Raw genomic sequence first — 19,070 nt, forward strand, 5'->3', positions numbered from 1 at the left:
TCTTGAACCGGCGCACGGGCTGCGAGGCGGAAAATATGTATTCTCCCGGTAAACGCTGACGTAACAAACGTCGCAAATTAAACGGCCGAACGAAATTGTTTCGCTTAAAGTTTAAGCGCAAAAACTCGATTCTCCGCTGCCACGGTAGCAGGCAGCAGACATCTATCTCCCGGGAGAGAGATGAAAAACCCTTAAACGCCAGTTCGTTCTCTCGTAAAGTTTCTCTCGCGCGCGAGTCGCCGGCGCGATCTCTCGCCGAAAGTTTTCTCGCCTGAGCTTCTTCGCGGCGCCATCCCTTACTTGTCCGAACGCCACGTTGCACTTGCATACCAATGAAATCGTCATACTAAGTACATGCCACTGAAGCGATGATAAAGAGTGTAATAAAACTATCGTGACATACATCCGTTTCATTGTTCGGTCGAGCAAGTTTCAAAATTTATTTCTCTCCTCTCGTACACTTAGCACGGTGACGCAAATATTTTTGTACGTGTACCATAATAAATGCAAGCGTCAGTTACATGATAAAAAAATATTTTTTTGTAACATTACCATATTTATAAAAATGCAGTACAATTGCATTTTATTGAAATAAATATTTCTTTATGGTGAGATAAAATTTTATTTTTCAAATAAAACAATTAATAAAAAATAAAATAAAATATATTTCACAGAATATATATTTTGTTATTGTAATCGAATTTATTTATGCCTAATAAATATCTAAAAAAAAAAAAATAATACGAGTAACATTTGCTTCTGGACTTCTTTTACTTTTTTTCTCAATGTGGTTTCGTAAATTGTGAAAGTGACTGTAGTACCGGTGTAAAATTAGCGCTCAACTTTATAAAAAACAAAAATGCTTAATACATATCGATTGTATTTTGTTTGTATCCATTTGTAACATTTTTGTTTTCGTTTGTACCTCAAGAGGTAAAAAGTTATAAGAAAGTGAAAAAATGGCCAGCGCTCAACTAACAGATTTTTTAATTTTATTTATGCCATTCGAAAGAGCATCGTTTGTACCCGTTTGTACCACCTTATTTTCGTTTGTACCTCAAGGAATTCGGACATAAAAAAAATTGAAAAGCGTAAAATTAAAAAGCGGTGTATCTTCGAACCCTTTCAGGTACAAACAAAAACAAAAAAACGATTCTCTTTCGAATACCATTGGTCGTTTTTCGATATCTTATAAAATGGCTAAGTTCTCGGTAGAAGGGGGAGGAGAGGAGGGTAAAACTGAAAAACGCTGTATCTCTGCCCCTCTGCAGGTACAAACGAAAACAAAAGAGGTACAAATGGGTACAAACGATGCTTTTTCGAATGGCATAAACAAAATTTAAAAATCTGTTAGTTGGGCGCTGGCCATTTTTTTATCCCCTTATAACTTTTTACCCCTTGAGGTACACCCAAGGACTTTGATTCTGTCCATGGGGAAATTTTCCAAATTGAGAAGTTGCTATCTTTCTACATACTTACACTTCATGATTAACGTAACGACCAATAAGCTCTAATCGTTTCATTAATCATGAACTGCGAGTATGTAGAAAGTAGTGACTTCTTAGTTTGGAAAATTTCCCCATGGACAGAATCAAAGTCCTTGGGTGTACAAACAAAAACAAAAGTAGTACAAACGGATACAAATGAAGTACAATCGATATGTATTAAGCATTTTTGTTTTTTATAAAGTTGGACGTTAGCTTCACACCGGTGACTGCTGTGGAAGTGCTGTGCGTGTGGTGTAATCTCTAAAACGAAAGTAACTGGTAGTCTAAACCCCCGAACGATGAGAACACGACATTTTGCCAAAAGTATTTAACACGGGACATACTATTCTGTCGGTTCAACAAACTCGGTGTGGGTGTAACGAAAGAATCTCGTTTATACGACGAGAATAATGATTAGCATCAATATTGTCGACCGGCACGCACAAACTACCTAGCTGTGAACGCTGAAAGAAAGAAAACTCGATGGAATCAGACACGCTATTCCCATTCTAGCTTCTCGACAATTTCTTCTTGTTTCTTGCGAGAAAGTTTCAATGAGAAAACTGCGTTTTCTTCTACGTGGAAATATCGATTGACTGTTTACACAACCGGCTTTACGAGTATATATTTTTTCGATGCATTATTTGAAGATATTTTCTATTACATCGCAATATAAAATATATCTTTGTAATATTGAATAATAGGATCACCAGTTAACAAATAAATAAAAAATCAAACTAGTCGATAAACAGAGAAATAAAATTTTTATGTATAACTACATTTTTTAATAAAAAAAAAATAAAATATCATTTTTATTAAAAAATGATATTTTAATAAAAATTTGTATAAAAATTAAATTATTAAAAATACAATTAATTCGCAATTTATTATTTTAATATTTTTCTGAAATAGTCATTTACTGATGATTGTTCAACGACTGGTGCAGCGACCCTAGATTAATTACAAATAATTATCACATGCTGTAATAAATAGCAATAAAAATCTTTTCAAAACTTAGTGTGATGTTAACGACAAAAAATGTATATATAAAGTAAAGAAAATCATTTGAAATTACTTATACCGAAAGAAGGTCGTATGCATTGAGAAAAAGATGCTTAAAAATTCATTTGTGATATATAAATTTATTTCATTGAAATAAATTTATTTCATTGAAATAAATTTTTATTTTAACATAGCAAAATAAAATTTTATTTCTAGCAAATAAATCAATTATTTAAGACAAATTAAAATATATTTCACAGAAATGTACATTTCGTCATTGCAATTAATTTTCTTTGCGACTAATAAATATCAAAGAAAATGTTACAAATAACATTTGCTTCTGGACTTTTTTTACTTTTTTCTCACATCAGTGTGGTTCCATGTGGAAGCGACAGGATCGTAAGTGACAGGTCGCGAGTTCGAACCGACACATCCCGTACATATGAAATTTTAAATTCGTAATCTTTAGCGAGAGTCACAGAGAAACTCTTTAAATCTAAATGCTGATATAAAAACTGATAATCCCATCCAATATTACTATTACTTATAAAAAAATAGTCAAAAGCAAATATTACTTTAGAAACACATGTTTAGAAGCACTTACGATGTTTTCTTTTATACTTATTGATTATAAAAAATTTTAATTGTAAAATATACATTTCTGTAAAATATAACTCCTTCTTCTTATTGATTAATTTATTTGCTACACTATTAAAAATGTCATAAAATCTAATGTATTTTAAGTTACGCATTTTTAATGTATCAATAAATGAAAATCATGTGCATGAAATTAGTGCACTTTTGCCAAAACATTAAATTTACATTAAATGTACATTAAATGTTTTTTAATGCACCTGCTTGAAATCTGCTTCCGTTACTTTACATTAAATTCTGCTGCCAATTTTTAACAGTGTAGGAATAAAATTTTATTCCGCCGTATTTAAGTTTATATCCCATAAATACTTTTTCACCGTCTTTTTCGGTGTACAAAAAGTACGCAAAATAATCTCTTAATTTCATTTTAATTACCAAAAAAATATCGCAAAGTATATGGACCAACATGGTCTTTCGTATGCAAATAAAAATTTTACGCGAGGACGATAACAAATTGTAATTGAAGCTCTTCTTTATTACCCGTGAAAGTGGCTCGTAACACGTTCGCCAGGCAGTAGACGAGGTCTGCATTGCAGATCCTCGAACTATAACAATACCCCGACAGTGTAACACACGGGCAGCGAAGTCACGTGTCTATAACAGTGTAACGTCACGGGCGTCTTAATTTCATGCATTGGGAACAGATCGATGGCTCTGAGGGGGTTTCAACTGCTATCCCCATAAAGCCGGTTACGGTTTGTTTCCGCGTATACCCGTCGCTTAAACCGGAGCTTTACACCGCCCGAGGGAGCGCGCGAAGTTTGCAAGTAACAGACGCGACTCGATAACACATTCTCAATTCAGCGGAAATGTCATACTTCGCTTTATGATGTTATTGCAGGACGTATTGTTCGCGCGTCTGCGTGCTTTAACGTGTCAAGTGTGTGCATAAATTAATACACAAAATGGATTTCCACCGCGCGTCTACCGAGTCGTTTTAAAAGGGCAAAACGCAATCGTATTTCCGGCAGCGCGAAAAAAATTCCACGCGCACAATTTAATTGCCGTAATTTGTCGCGTCGTAAAATATTCGAGTAGCGGGAAGACGACGCTCTCTCTCTCTCTCTCTCTCTAGAATTATCTCTCGTTAATGATTACATCACACGCAGACCGAGGCACTTAAATTAAGTAGGAAATTGTTCCATTTAAAGAGAGCAATATAGCTTCGGGCAATTCTTCGTAATTACAACGAAACATTATAGGGGAGGGCGCCACCCTTCGTGTCAACGACCGAAGGTCTATATTAAGAGGGTCACTGAAACCTAAGGTCAGTTTCATTCCGCCGGACCTTCGGGAGACGATAAATAAAAAGTGCGTCCCAGACACACTTGGGTTAGCACAGAACCACCCTTTCGCACGCGTATACCGTTTATTATCGGATTACTACCGTGCCACCCAACATCGTCGAAGGGGGAGGATCACGAAAGCTTCGGACGCGGATATTGTTCGAGCGCAAGGGAGCAATTTTATCCATTTAACCCTGCCACAAAGGGGGATGCGTAGACAGTCGCACGGCTCGTTGAGTGATAGCGAGAGATCGAAGCGAGACGAGACGAGACGTCTCGGAATTTCGAGAATACAGCGGCATCCCGGCTCTCTTTACTCTCTTTACAAAAGACGAAAGTGAATCTAGTTTCTCTCCTCGTAACCGGCGATGCGTGTAAGCTCGCAGTCGCAACATTCTGAGTCCTAGATCTCCCGGCACTTTGGGATTCATCCTCGAGAGCTCGCATCCTCGAGAGTGTGGGCGGAAAGAGGCGAACGTGCGCGCGCAAAAAAAAAACCCAGAGAAAAAAAGAAGAAGGAAAGAGGAAAGCGAGCGAAGAGAGTTAAAGCGAAGAAAGAAAAGGCGTCGTGCAAGACGAGGCGCAAAGGCGGCGACGCAGAAGTGCCGCGGAATGGAGTGCAAGATGGTGCACATCCATCCCATCCAACCCACCCACCTTCGTTCTCCACCTTCTCTTCGACCCTTCTTTCGGCCGGTCTCCTCCTCGTCGCTCTTTCGCGCGCTTTCAAGGCGGCGGCGGCGGCGGCGGCGGCGGTGGCGGCAGCCACGCATCGATCGCAAGATGAAAAGTGCTACGTTACCGCTGTGGCCGGTTGAATCGAGAGGGCTGAGTGCATTTTCCATCCGTCACCACCCTACCGCCGCTACCGCCGCCGCGCCGTCGCCACCGCCATCCGATTTTTCGCCTTATCCCATTCCCCGCCATCCTTCTTTCGCCTTCGCGGTTTTGTCTGTAATGCACACGCGTCGATGCGCGCGTGCGAAGCACGCTCGAGCGAGCGGTGCACTTGCACATGCACATACTCGCGCGCACGTGCTTTCCACCGTCACGCCGCGATCCCTTTGGCAGGCTGCTGCACACGGGATCGTTAACGACGCTTTCTGCTTGCGCTGCGAGCTTCTCTTCTCGTATCGCGTCTGAGCGTATTCGTTATAACACTGCGCTCGTTCTCGAAAGTCGCGGGGAAAGGGTGTTTTCTACGAGACGCGCGCGGTGCCACACAAAAAAGCACAGTGCATACCGGTGCGACTTCGTATCATGCGCGGCGCTTCCGCTAAATATAACTCTCAGATCTGGAATCTTATTTAATAACACTAAACATGAACGTGAGCTGAAAATACAATTCAGAACTGTAAACGAAAATGAAGCGGAAGACGAAGGCGGCAGAACGCTTTTGATATTAAATAAAAGCCAAAAATACATCTTACAATGATACCAAGACCAATTCATAATTAGTACCGTTTCGCGTTTTCTACGATCAGGGAGATGTTTAAAGATTTAAAGCGTACTGAAAAATAAATCAAATTTAGATGGGGGGGGGGAGGGAGGTAAAGCTCCGCGGGACTACATTCGTAACGATTTACTCATTCGGCAGATACATCGCTGTGCAAAGATACGGCATAAATATTTCTCTCGTTCCCTTTGAATTTCCCCGTGCTTTTCGTTCTTTCTTTTCAGCGACCGCGTGGGACTCGCATTTGTGTTCGAGGGCCACGTTTTCACAGCGTGAAAAGAAATGGCGATTGTACATTCCCTTTTAACGACTCCTTTCTCGTCGCTGTCACCGCTTCCTGCGTTAACGCGTGCGTCAAGCTCTCACCGAATGCCTCTGCACCGAATGCATTTTCTTTGTGCCGGCAAAATCCGTTTCAATGATTCTCGCACGGGAGCTTACTGGTTTAATAAAACCTCGCGCCACAGCGTAGACTAACGTATCACGAATTCTTGGCGAGCTCCCCGTGAAAATCTTACCAATAAAAGATTAGTTTTCGCAAACTATGTCCGCAAAAATCTCGTAGCCTTAATTGCATGCAGGGTAAATGCATCCCATAAACTAACGAAATATGCTTTGCAATCTGATTTTGTAAACAATGTTAATAATGTTACTCACCTAACGAAGGGACGAAAGTCAAACTGGACGAGGCTAGCACGAATCTGGAACAATACAGATATATACTGTTATTATTAGTCGCGCCAGAGTTTGTCACGTAATTGTAACTAACTTCGACTTTAACTAAGCGAATAATTAGCTACCGTTTCCCGAAAGTTACAGTATGTCGAAACAGTGAAATGTAATAAAGCGTTCCATTGTGTAAGCAGATCTGTAAATTCTGCAATCCTAACAAACCGCATCGTATTTTCGCAATTGTACAGGTATAGTGCTTTTAAGAAAGAAAAGTCAATTTTTCAAATAATACTCCGAAATGCAACAGAATCGAAACAAAGTTTTAAAGTAAGTTTTAAAATAATTATTATGCTCCTTGTAAGTGAAAATGATTCGCGTCGATGCAACGATTAAAATATTATCAATAGAAATAAAAAATACAAGCGCATTCTTCTCACCTCGTATCTCATATTTTAATAGATTTAGAAAATTATTGTATATATTCAATAAAAAATTAAAAAAAAAAGAATATAAATAAATAATCAGTTTACTTATTTTTCCCTCGCGTTTTTATAATCCCCAAAGCTAGATGAATCACGGATGTTGGCCATTAAAAAAAAATAGATCATACAAGTTTATGAAGTCCTGGAATAATACTCTAAAGCAAAAATATTTTCGTACGCTTTCAAAAAATTTTTCTACTTTGTATTTTCTATTCGCGATTGTATTTGATAGCTACGATTTATCCTTTCAATGTAATGAAAGGATATCCGGTTTGTATATCACTGGCAGCCTGACAAATATCAAAGCTGATATGCAATCGTTAGTATAAATAAGAAGGATATCAAAATGGCAAGATAATGAAGATTGGTAGCGACGATATGGGCTCGTGTTCCGCAAACAGATTATCACATATCGGTTAAGCTGGTTTTCATGACAAGGAATGTACATTAGTACAAAGGACATCTTCGTGTTTCTCCCGAATGGGCACGAGAAGCGAAACCGGCATGTACCCGCGAAACGAAAAGTTTCCGTGGAAATGTCGCAGTTTAATTGAGTGCTAGAATGTGGAGGACATGTTTCTCGCGTAACCGATGTTGAAATTAAATTCCTATCGCCGCTAGCTTTGAAAAATCGGAAGGGCTGGCTTCGATTCAGATTTACGCGTTTACGTGTCAAATATATATAATCTATATATATATAATTTAAACTATGTTTCACGTGTCATCTATATAAAGAATAATCTATGAATCATTTGAAAAGACTCAAATTTCATCAGTAACAGTGATAATTATAATTTGTTTTTTTACTTATTATTAAAATTGTTTTTCAATATAGAAAAGATATTTTTTTCTGTACGTCGAGAAAATTACTCTTTATCCTAAATATGTAACAAATAATAATTGCCAAAGTAAAATATCAAAACTATAATAACAATTAAATAATAACAATTAAAATAACATCAAAATGAGGTAACGTTTCTCTGCAGTTGCAAAGTAGAGTCATAATTTCAGGTTCTTCTTTTAATCATCGAGTGAAACAGATGCACCAGTGAGGGAATTGTCACATGTTAGTTTTTAATGAATAAAAACGTAACGTAGCGCTGTTGCGTTTTGCAGGCACAAGGGTATATATATTAATCTCATGCATATAAAATCTTGTTTATCGCATTATTCAACCTGCCAACGAACGTAGCAAAGCGCACATTTTTCAGAAGCAGTGCTAAAAATTTCATCGCGTGGAACGGGAGAAAGCGCGCCGGAGAAAACGTGAAAATAAATTTCTATGGCCAATCCGGTAACGCGCTAGAGGATTCCGGATTACTAAGGTTTTGTTTCGCCGTTAATCCTTTTTCGTCGTATTTCGTTTCAGTTAATTCCTGTTGGTGTTCCCCGCGTGACATCATTTATTAAACCCCGAGAGGCGGATTTGCCTAGCGCGCGCGTGAGTTTGACGGTAAAACACCGTAAAATGAAAAATGCAGTCCTCGCAGATCCACGCCGGTATAGATAACAACGAACTCTCGCAGGGTTTTACGTGCTCACTTTGATACTTTGATACCATCTTCGAATGACGCCCGAATGTCGCATTTACTTAACATGGCACCAGAAGAAGCAAAAACCATTTTATCTGGTCATGCAGAAATATTTCGCGTTTTTTGGGGGGGAGGGAAGGGTACTCGAAATTATTTCATGTAAGTTTCAACCTAATTTACACTATTTTGGAATTCGACTTCAACATCAAAAAAATATATAACAAAAAAAATAGAGTAACGTTGAGATCCTCGATAATAAAAGATTTCCTTCATTATCTTTTATTATATGCTTGACGTCTGAGATGATTCACATTCATATACAGTTATAACACAATGACCTTAATTTGCAAACTGACACTGAATTCTTGCATAATAATTTTTAAAAAAATTTTAAAACTTAATATCAATATATCATATGGTAAAGCAAAAATTTTATCTAGTTATGCAGAAATATTTCGCGTTCTTTTTTTGTGTCTCAAAATTATTTCATGTAAGTTTTAACCTAATTACACTGTTTCGAAATTCGACTTCAATATCGAAAAAATATATAACAAGTAAAGTATATAAAATAGAGCAACATTGAGATTCTCGATAATAAAAGATTTCTTTTATTATCTTTTATCATATAATTGACAGCTGGGATGATTCATATTTTTATTCAGATATAAGAGAATGACCTTTTGCAAAATAAGTCAACTCAATATCAAAATGTCATATAGTGAACAGTTTTAGATACGCATGATCTAAAACACCTTAATTTTTTTCTTATTTATTTATACGTTTCATTATTATATTTATACAATACACTATACATTCTATTCATATCTTCTTTCGAAAAATGTAATTTCAAATTTCAACTGACTAAATTAACGATATTCGAATCTTATTATTATTAAATGTATCTATTGTTATATCCAGACAACTTTACTATGCTATTGTATTTATAAACGAGACAATGAGTAGTTATATTCTTTTTATACGGATTTTTTCTCGCGGACTTTCGGGATTTTACTTTTTTTTCACACAATTACTTAGAAAAGTTTAAACAAATGAACGAGTACTACGGTTCATCTAATTCATCTCAACTGTTTTGAGAAGGAAAATTGAGAATGGAAACTCACAGTTGATTTCCGGAAGCGTCGGGCACCATCTTTGTTCTATCTTAAAAACATACCTTTTGAAAATGACTCGAATCATAGTTGAAATGTTGATACCCTGTAATTATGTGACTCAATTTAGGCATAGAATAGATTTGAATACATAGAGAACTGCGACAGACTCTCACAGCCTTTCTTTCGATTTGTTTGGAAAAAATATATGTATTAGCATAAAGAATTACAACAAAAAAAAAAAATTATTTTTTAAAGTATAAAAACATATTTTCGTACGTAAGAAAGTTACAGTTTCCTTGTTCTGAACTGATAATCCATTGTAGATATTAGGTTATATTCAATTCTCCTGACTCAAGCATAAATTTTCTAATGTGCTATTCGAGGAAATCGGCTCGTCAAACGCAGAAATAATTAATCAATAAGTCCCTGAAGTCAGTAATCTCATTAGCGCGGTAGCAGAGTACGTTCTCGAACACAGTCATGCCGGATATCAATTTGTATGACAAAGCCATCCGATGATTCGTGTCGCCGTATAAATCTTCCCGGCGGCAAAGAGTGGAATTTCATAAAGGAGAAACGTGCGGATCGAACTGCTGCAAAACAAATTGATTTTTCGCGGCCGGGTATAAACGGAGGTAGGGCGGGCGGCGGCGCGTCCGCGTTCAATTCAGGTATTTCGCAAGCGGAACAGTCGCATGGCATCGCGCAGGCATTTCCATTTCCGCGCGGGATGTATGTACGTATATGCATAAAGCTCGAAAATATCCACGGGTACGCACATGCACGTCGAGTGCAACACGGCGAGTGCGACGATCGCTCGTAATTTCATATCGTCCATTTTAGATAAGCGACATAACGCAAACGCGGATATAACGGCCGATTTTCAGATTAAATATTATTAAATTTACGCCAACCGACAGCGTAAAAAAAAAACAAAAAAATATTTATGGGAATGCCCATTTGGCGGCATCATAAAAGATGCGTGCAACAAGTTTTGTCATTGTGCTGAAACACAAAAAATATATATATATATATTATAAAATAAATGCGTTATAAAACAAGCGCAAAATGCTGGCGCATGTTGGCAGAAAGGAACAATCGTTAATTACAAAAATAGCTTTAATGAGACTATTAAAACCCACGTCACGCAAGTTTCATTTTCCAACGAGCTGCACGCGAGAGAAGGCGTCTTGGTAAATCTTCAGCAATACGTTTCCGATGAAGTAGGACGTGATGGCAGAAGATGACAAGATTCGCGACGAAGTTGGAAGTTCCTATCACGGTTGCTGTCGATGCGATCGTAATTGCCAGGGCATTCGCGATTCGACACACGGAGGTGCACTGTTGTCACGGTTCGCAATGTCACGGTTCGCAACGCACGTGGCTACGCGCGGCGAAAACAAGAATTCTGGGGCGCGAATTAAAGCGCGAGGGAGAAAAAAAAAAGAAGAGACGCGAAAGAAAAAGAAGACACCCGGCCGGGTAATGGACATATTTTTCTCTACGTCGGAAGAGTTCGATAATCTGCCACCTGTTAGGCTTAAAAGTGTCGGACGAGTGTCGTTAAAGGGGTCCAGCGCTGGAAACCGGCCGCTGAAAAAAAATGGCCGAGTGTGCGCGCGAGGGAAAAGAGGGGGAGGGGGGGGATGCCCGGAGGGGGTGACGAGGGACGGCCGCGATATATTTGCAGGCGAAAAACCGGCGCGACGCCGCGCCGGGGTGAATAACGGGCGCCGTGCCGGAACGAGTCGCCGGAATTTATTGGCGCGATTTTTCGGCGAAACGAAAACTGCCCGCTTTATTTCGCGCAATAACAAAGCTCGAAGGCACGCGCGAATTGAATCAAATGGTAATTGAAAAAGAGGGAGAGAGGGAGGGTGAGAAAGAGAAAGAGAAAAAGCTAAAGGGTAAGGATCACACGCGCTGCCTTTGAACTCAATAAACGCTCAGAATTTGCGGAAATTGCAGAGAGATCGAGACTGTGTGCCCCCCCCCCTTCTTTTTTCTCCCTGAAAAAAAAACGCAAAAAACGCGACGATGCTAGACAGACGCCGAAGCATCTTTCTAAGGGTGAACAAATAAACCCTTTCGCTCCAGTGTTGCGTTCGTGTCGACGTCCTCTAATAATCCAATATATACTATAATTTCCAATGAAACGCTCAGGTGTTCGCCGCCCACGCCCGCTATTGTTCTCGTTCGTATTTCACATCGACGAAGACGGAAATAATTTCATTTCTCCGCGGTCTACCGACGGTCGGGTTAACGGGTCAAATGGACACGCGTGACATGCCGTCGTGTCAGGAATGAAATTGCCCCGCCGCGCTGCCGCTGGCTTTCCTGGAATTTTTATCGAAGGATCCCTTGGCAAAAGCCATCCGACGCCGCGCGGACACGAATTATTGCCACTGCGGAATTTTCATCCCGGTCTAACCTACTGGGAGCGGCAGTGGCAGCTGCAGCATGCTTCTGTCCTTTTCTCTTTCTCTCTTTGCCGCTCATCTCCACCGCTCAAATAATTTCCATTCCACGATTTGCTTAATTCTACCCCACTCATTCTCTCCTACGGCCAGTAATCTTCGCGAAATTAAGAAAATCGTATTATCTCTGCCGGTGGAGATCGATCGTCAAGAGATTACGGATGCCGCAGATCCGAGTGTAGAGTGTACTATATTGAAGATTATATTATCTCGATTATTGACAGTATCTTTTATTTTTTCGAAAAATAAAAGAATTCCGTAACCGTTCTTGAACGCGAAGACCGTTTTTTTTAGAGAGTGATGGATACAACATGTCAAATTTAAATTGGGACTACGATACAAATCAAAATTTTGATAACAGTCACGTGTTTCAATTTTTGCGATCCAGTTGAACGAAGCTCTTGTTTTTCATCGCGAGTAGCGAGCTTTCATTTTGCTGCACAAGTAGCGTGCTATTTAATTTAGTGATTAATTTGAATCACGCTCGATACTATATGTTAGAGGAAAATGTGTTTGCAGAAATGCGCGTATAACTCCCTGATAAGGCTGTCGCGATTATTATATACTAATAATAATTTTGTATAATTATATTAACAGTAATAAATGGATTACGCGGCAATGTAATATTAATCCCAAGGTATAAGAAGTTTTCCCTAGTTAACGACATATTACGTCACTTTATAAGTGGACTTCAACGGCTTACTTCAGCCCCTGCAGAATTTTAATTTTGTTGCAAAGTCATTTAAAGTGGAATGTTAAAAAAAAAAAAGAAAAAGTCGAGAGAGAAAAAAGTTTCGTCGAGCAAAATTTTCGCTCAAGGAAAAGTAGACGTCAGAAATCGATCGATGGAATCCGTATAATAGAGGCATAAATCAGAAATTCTGAATATCGCGGACTTTAGATATGAATTCTGAATATTTTTGTGTCCGAACGGATCGATCTCTGCCTCCCTCAATGCCATATCTCCCGCAAATTTTTTTTTTTTATCGTGCCAACGTCGCGTCGGGCGTGCTGGCGTCTGTTCAGCGAGCTTTTAGAGGAAAAGCCGCTCGCGACGTCATCGATTTCGCATCAGGGCGAAGAATCAACAAGGACGAATCGACGGGACAACTTAATTAAGGAACGTTCCAGAGGCATAAGCGGCTGGCTCTCTCCGACCACTTCCCACTTCCCTTCCTGTACTTTAATAATCGCGCGCACGGTAAAGTCTAAGACAAGACGGCAAAGTTTCGCGATTTTCTTAATCATTCCGGAACATCGATTAAGCGCGATACCAAATGAGAGATTTTCAAATAATTTTGCATGCAATCTATAGTTAACGTCTGCTTCGGAGTTTACATCAAACTGAAATGCAGTTGATATTGCAATATCTTCTTATCGCTCGGATAATTTTCCAACTTCTAACAATTCAAGAGTTTTGAGAAGAGCTTTCGCTGAGAAAGAGGGAGAAGCACCACCGCGTGCCGTCACTCGCGCGACTTGAGATAACTCGTACAGAAACGGGAAATTTAACTGGGTCACGTTTCGTTTCACCCCGCAACGACGGCGGCGGCGGCGGCGACTCGCCCCGCCGTGAAATTGAGCTCGGCGCGCAACAGTGCCCGCGAAAGTGGACGAGCCACTGAATTAAGTCGCCACGCAGGTTGTCACATAGCGCGAGCAGACAGAACTTTATAATTGAACCCGCAAATTCGGCCGGAATTCACAGTCGCGCGAAAGCCGCGGCCCGAAACGCAAATGTGAGCGCAAAGAGAGGCGATAGCTTTCGCGAACTGCAATTTGATTCGTTTAAAATGAGTGGATATGAGTGTAAATGGAATGTGCAAACTGTTAATACGCGGAAGCTAGCATTTCGTTTAAAAGTCTGATATTTTCTTGCGAACATTCTAACGTCGCGAGAATTCTGTTGCTCTGCCGATGGATGACCCAAATTATAAAATTCTATTATAATTAAAATAAAAAAAAAATAATCATTAATTTCTTTCGTATGGCAAAACTGCAAAAATGGAATATCCTACATCTTTTCTAATTCTTACATTTAATCGCAATAACTTTTTTGAGATATAACACGGACTCTAAAGAAAAAGAATTTTCTCACTTATCAAATTTCTAAAAAACAAAATGCTAACTTTACGTAGGATTTCATAAACACGTCTTACAGGTACGTTTCAATTTTGTAGTAATATTAAATGTACTTCCTTATCATAAAATAAAATACCAAACGTCAAAAGAGTAAACATCAATCCTGCCGCGTACAGTAAACGTTTCGTAGTTGCTGATTTCGCCGATACGTTTATCCCGAGTAATTAATCAAGCTGCATTTGCATACAGTTTAATGCCTTCACTTTTAGTGAGAGAGAAAGGCTAAGGTTAATAGTTACTTCATGTAATTATCATGTTACTATAATGCAATGCAGCACGAGCAATGTGTGGCACGAGTAGCAATTGCCACTCCTTCTTTTGCACACCAAGTAGTAATACACATTGCACTACATAACATTTATTGAACTTCTGATACGTATAGTATTGTTAATTAGTCTAATAAAATTTCTCTCTCTCTCTCTCTCTCTCTTACATTTAGCGCCCATAAAAACTCCTAATAATAAGGTAGAACTGAATATACCGTTGACTTAATTTATTTTATCTTTTAAAAACACTATGTACGTGGATGTTGAAATAAGCTAAGTGCAAATAAAATTTTTACTTCAATCACTCATAAAAATTAAATGTATATCTTCCGTTAAAATATTACGTGAACGGAAAATTTTTTTTAACTCAATAAACTTTATTACCCAAATAAGAAATAAATTAAAAATAACAGAGAAATTAAATATTATCTTTTTTGATCAGTTTGAAAATGATTAATTACACAAATGAAATCTCTTATCTCAATTATCTTTAATTTTGTCTTCAATTAATCTTTCAACCTTTGAAAATTTCTAACAATTTCGGTGCAATTTTTGTTTCTCAAAAGTTAGCAGTATTGAAAATCATTATTCTCTGGTGCAAACCTCGCGTGTAACAAACAAATAACAATGGCCGTAACAATAGGCCTTATTTAATAAATACGTTGTTTTTAAAAAGATATATATATATATATTTATTTATATATATATATTTATTTATTATTTTCTGTTGTTAAGAAGTTGAATAATGTTACAATAAACAAAAAACAAATGTATACTTAATAAACTTCGCAGCAATTTTTTTAATAAAAAAATGATTCGTACACCTACTTCATCGCAAGTTTTTGTTGCATTAACCAGAAGAGAGTTGCTGCTGCAGTTCTAATTCCCCAGCCCCTCTTTACCTACTTTCCGTTTCTGTGACACATTTCTTAAATATTGCGGTTTAAGTATTGCTGTGCGCAATTTTTTAAAAACATTTTTTTTCTCATGTATGTATAAATTACGCAAGAAACAACCTAATTTACATAATACATAGTGTATTATTAAAATGCAACATTACATCTTATAAAAAAAGCAGATCTATGTAAAGTCGCTCGAACAAGTATTCATTTGAATTAAAATACGAAATGATACTCTTATAAATGTCATGCACGATTCCAAATATTTCTTAACGAAGAATTTTCAGCTTCATTAATAGCAGCTTCACGAAGCAATATAATGATGATACACGTTTAGGGATAGGTATGGCATTATGCATGACGTTCACACACCTGCGACAACGTGCCGCTGCTCATGAAGTCCAAGATGCTTCGAACGGCTAAAGCCAGTTCATAATAGTGTATCTTAAAATGATTCGTGTCATAATAATTTACAATTGTGCCAGCACGTAAAACCGCGCATTCGCTGCGACCGCCATTAAACCGGCGTAATTGCGAAGGGACACGTGTGCGTTCCCGGTCACGAAATTCCCGAAATTAACGACACCCAGAGGTATGCGAAAAGTTTGGGTGTTGCGGCACGATTCGCGTCCCGAAAATTTCTGCAGCGATGCGCCGTGACCGCGGAACTTTCGTTTTTGGCAGAGAGCCAGAAACCGCACGTCGCACCGCTCGCCCAGATCTCTCTTATCACTGCTCCTTCGATTAATCGATCGCGGCACGAAGCAAGAGTCGCGGGAAAGGAAGTAGCCTTCAATCAAGCGCGAGGGAGGGAAAATTGGAAAGTGCTCGAGAAGTGAAGCACGCCGAGATTAGAGAGTTGAAGATGATAGCCTGTTAACCGTCAAGAGGATGAGAAATCGCACGGTGCTTATTTGTCGCCGGTGTGTGTAGACGTTTTGATTTCAAAGTTGTTCCGGAGATACGTTGTGAAAGGATTAATGCGGGATAAATTTCTGAGAATACGCGCATAGAAAAAAAATGTATCAAATCCACAATTCATTGTTTCATATCTATAAAATCTTCTTGAAAGAATTCGATAAACTTAAACAGACGTAATTTGCTTGCATAAAGAAACAAAATTATAAATTCTTTCAAGAAAAGATTTCATGTTTTTGCTTACATCTGAAACAATAAATTTTTTATTTGATCTGTCGATTAATTTTTCTTTTGTGTGTCAAACAATAATTTCAAATAGGAATCACGCAAATTAAAAAAAAAAACACTTTTGAGAAAACTTAAGAGATTAAAAAATATATTTTACGCGTTTCAGAAATTCTGAAAAAAAATGTACTTATATTTCCTTTTATCAGCGCTGCTAACGACCTTACGCTCTCCGTCCATTTCCGCGCAGACAACATTTAACAAGTAGTTCGAATGCTCGTATTTACACAGAATGTACATACAAGAAGTTAAGATCAATGCAACTCCGAGAGCGGTCTTGGCACAGCCACGAAGAGCTCGACAATCTTCCCTCGACCAGCCATAAATCTGGCGTCCTTCGAGAACGTTGTAACTCTTGCGGTATAGGCCTGCGTGGAAATTCACGAACATTGTTGCAAATTTAGCGGATATAAGTTGCGTATCCCTCGGGCGGAGGGAGAAGCTTCGCACGAAACTTGCAACTTTTGCTCCGTGCACGGAGCACACAAGTTGCGCTGCTACGAGGCGAAGAAATGTAACACGATGGCACGCAAACTTCTAATTAAATAGAAGACAGAACTCACGTAGCGAGTAATTATTACACAATCCAAGCAATAAATATGTATCGTCAACTATAAGTTTCCCTTTCGAAACCCACGCAAATATTGCAGGTGACGATTTTCAGAATATTTCATTACATATTCACTGACAATGAGAGAAAAGAATTTGTTGATTCGACAATCGACCAGTAACAAATTTAATTTGTGGATATAGTAACAGCGAACGCGTTGGTGCTGAAAACGAATGTGATTTGTTACTTTTTGATTTGTTAACTAAGATAATATGTACATAAGTGACGTGACAGATTCATTTGATTCATTTCAAACAAATTACATTTGCTGTTACTGACATTACAAGTAATAATAGCAATATATTTGATATCTACCATAAATATACTGGAACAAAAGTGATTTGTATCGTAAATCGTGTGTTATTTGTCACACTGACAAAGGATGAGAAATGATTCGCAATAGTAACGAATCGATCCGTTTTCCTATCGAATCATCACAAATCATAACAAACGAGTTTTTGTTCTAATACCAAATTCATTTCTTTCAGCGCTTTATGTTTACCTACTGATTTTAGAATGTTATAAAAGTAAGCTTGATAATTAACAATTTTCTACACCAATAAATATAAAGTAATGTCTAGAATTATAGAACTTAATTTCGTTGTACAGACATAAATGGATTTCAAAAAATGGGATTAATAAGTAAATAACAGTATGTAATTGAACTAACCAGAAAATCATTTTCACTAAAGAGAAACGCACATTCACATATAAAAACGATGTCTTCTAAGGTTAAATTTCACTTAGTAGAAACGACTATTAAACGTTTTACGGGTCTCATTACGGATTAACGGTTGCCGTCGCAACCGACTTGCAACTTGCTATTATTGAAATTAGATTTTTAATATATTTTCTGTAAGAAAACGCGGATATTTCAGATGCATCACTACGCATTAACCCAATTTCTTAAAAATTCGGCACACAAAAGTATCTGCCGTACGGTGTAAGATACGTTATCTAAATTGTTGCAGTGAGAACGGGCCAATTATGTCTCCATTTATTTTTAAATGACTTGGCAAGTTCGGCGGATGAATTCGCCCGCTCGCAAATGAACGTAGAATATTGATTACTCTTCTCTATTAGCGTGTCCTCCCACGAGAGCGTGTGCGATAGCATGCGCCGCACCATATCCGAGGAATCGAAACTGCAGCGCGGAGAGATAGGAACTGTCCGAAATTAGTAGCCGCGTTATTCCACACAATAATACATTGTAACCCAATTCTCTTGTTGTTATTTGCAGCAGCGTCGCGTGCTGCACGTCGACGCGATTTGATTACTATAGCGGCAATTCCCGCCGTGTTCGGATAATAGTTAGTTAGAGAATTAATTAAATAAATTATCCAATCGCGAAGACTCGACGCGAAATATCTTTGCGCAGTAACATTCAGAGTTAATACGGAGTGTTTGGAAGTCAATAGGATGTGTGCCGTAAAATCAATATTTATAATGACCTCTTAAAATCACTGGAATAAATCTTTTTCATAAAAGAAAGATACAGCAAATTGCAAAAGCGTTCTATTGGAGAGAATATTAATCAAGTCATGTTTCTTCTTTCTTTAATAGGATATACCTCTTTGATAATACCATACTGCTTCCAATTTCAATGCATCTCGATGTGGGTCGCATTAACAAGACGCTTGCATCTTCTGGTTTCCACGCGGGCGCGCATCCTTGCGTACAGCAATATATTCTAGGAGTAATTCATCGACGACAGCTTCATCGATTGATCGAACAAACGTCAACGCGCGTCGCTGACGTTATATTTGAATGGAATGTGCTCGTGATTTACG

General features: G+C 38.2%; 1 protein-coding gene across 4 annotated transcripts in view; it reads right to left on the reverse strand.

Moving 5' to 3' along the window:
• Positions 1-19,070, reverse strand: part of LOC105195558 (RNA binding protein fox-1 homolog 2) — a 339,314-nt gene that overhangs the window by 254,830 nt on the left and 65,414 nt on the right. For all 4 annotated transcript variants that reach the window (XR_005574599.1, XR_005574602.1, XR_005574603.1 and 1 more), the window contains one exon: positions 6,543-6,586. Coding sequence is in view for 1 of the 4 variants with exons in the window: in XM_026134731.2 (XP_025990516.1) it covers positions 6,543-6,586 (44 nt within the window). In the remaining 3 variants the exon portion in view is untranslated. The remainder of the gene's footprint in view (positions 1-6,542; positions 6,587-19,070) is intronic.

Source organism: Solenopsis invicta, chromosome 4 (genome assembly GCF_016802725.1).
Source record: "Solenopsis invicta isolate M01_SB chromosome 4, UNIL_Sinv_3.0, whole genome shotgun sequence".
Taxonomy (NCBI): domain Eukaryota; kingdom Metazoa; phylum Arthropoda; class Insecta; order Hymenoptera; family Formicidae; genus Solenopsis; species Solenopsis invicta.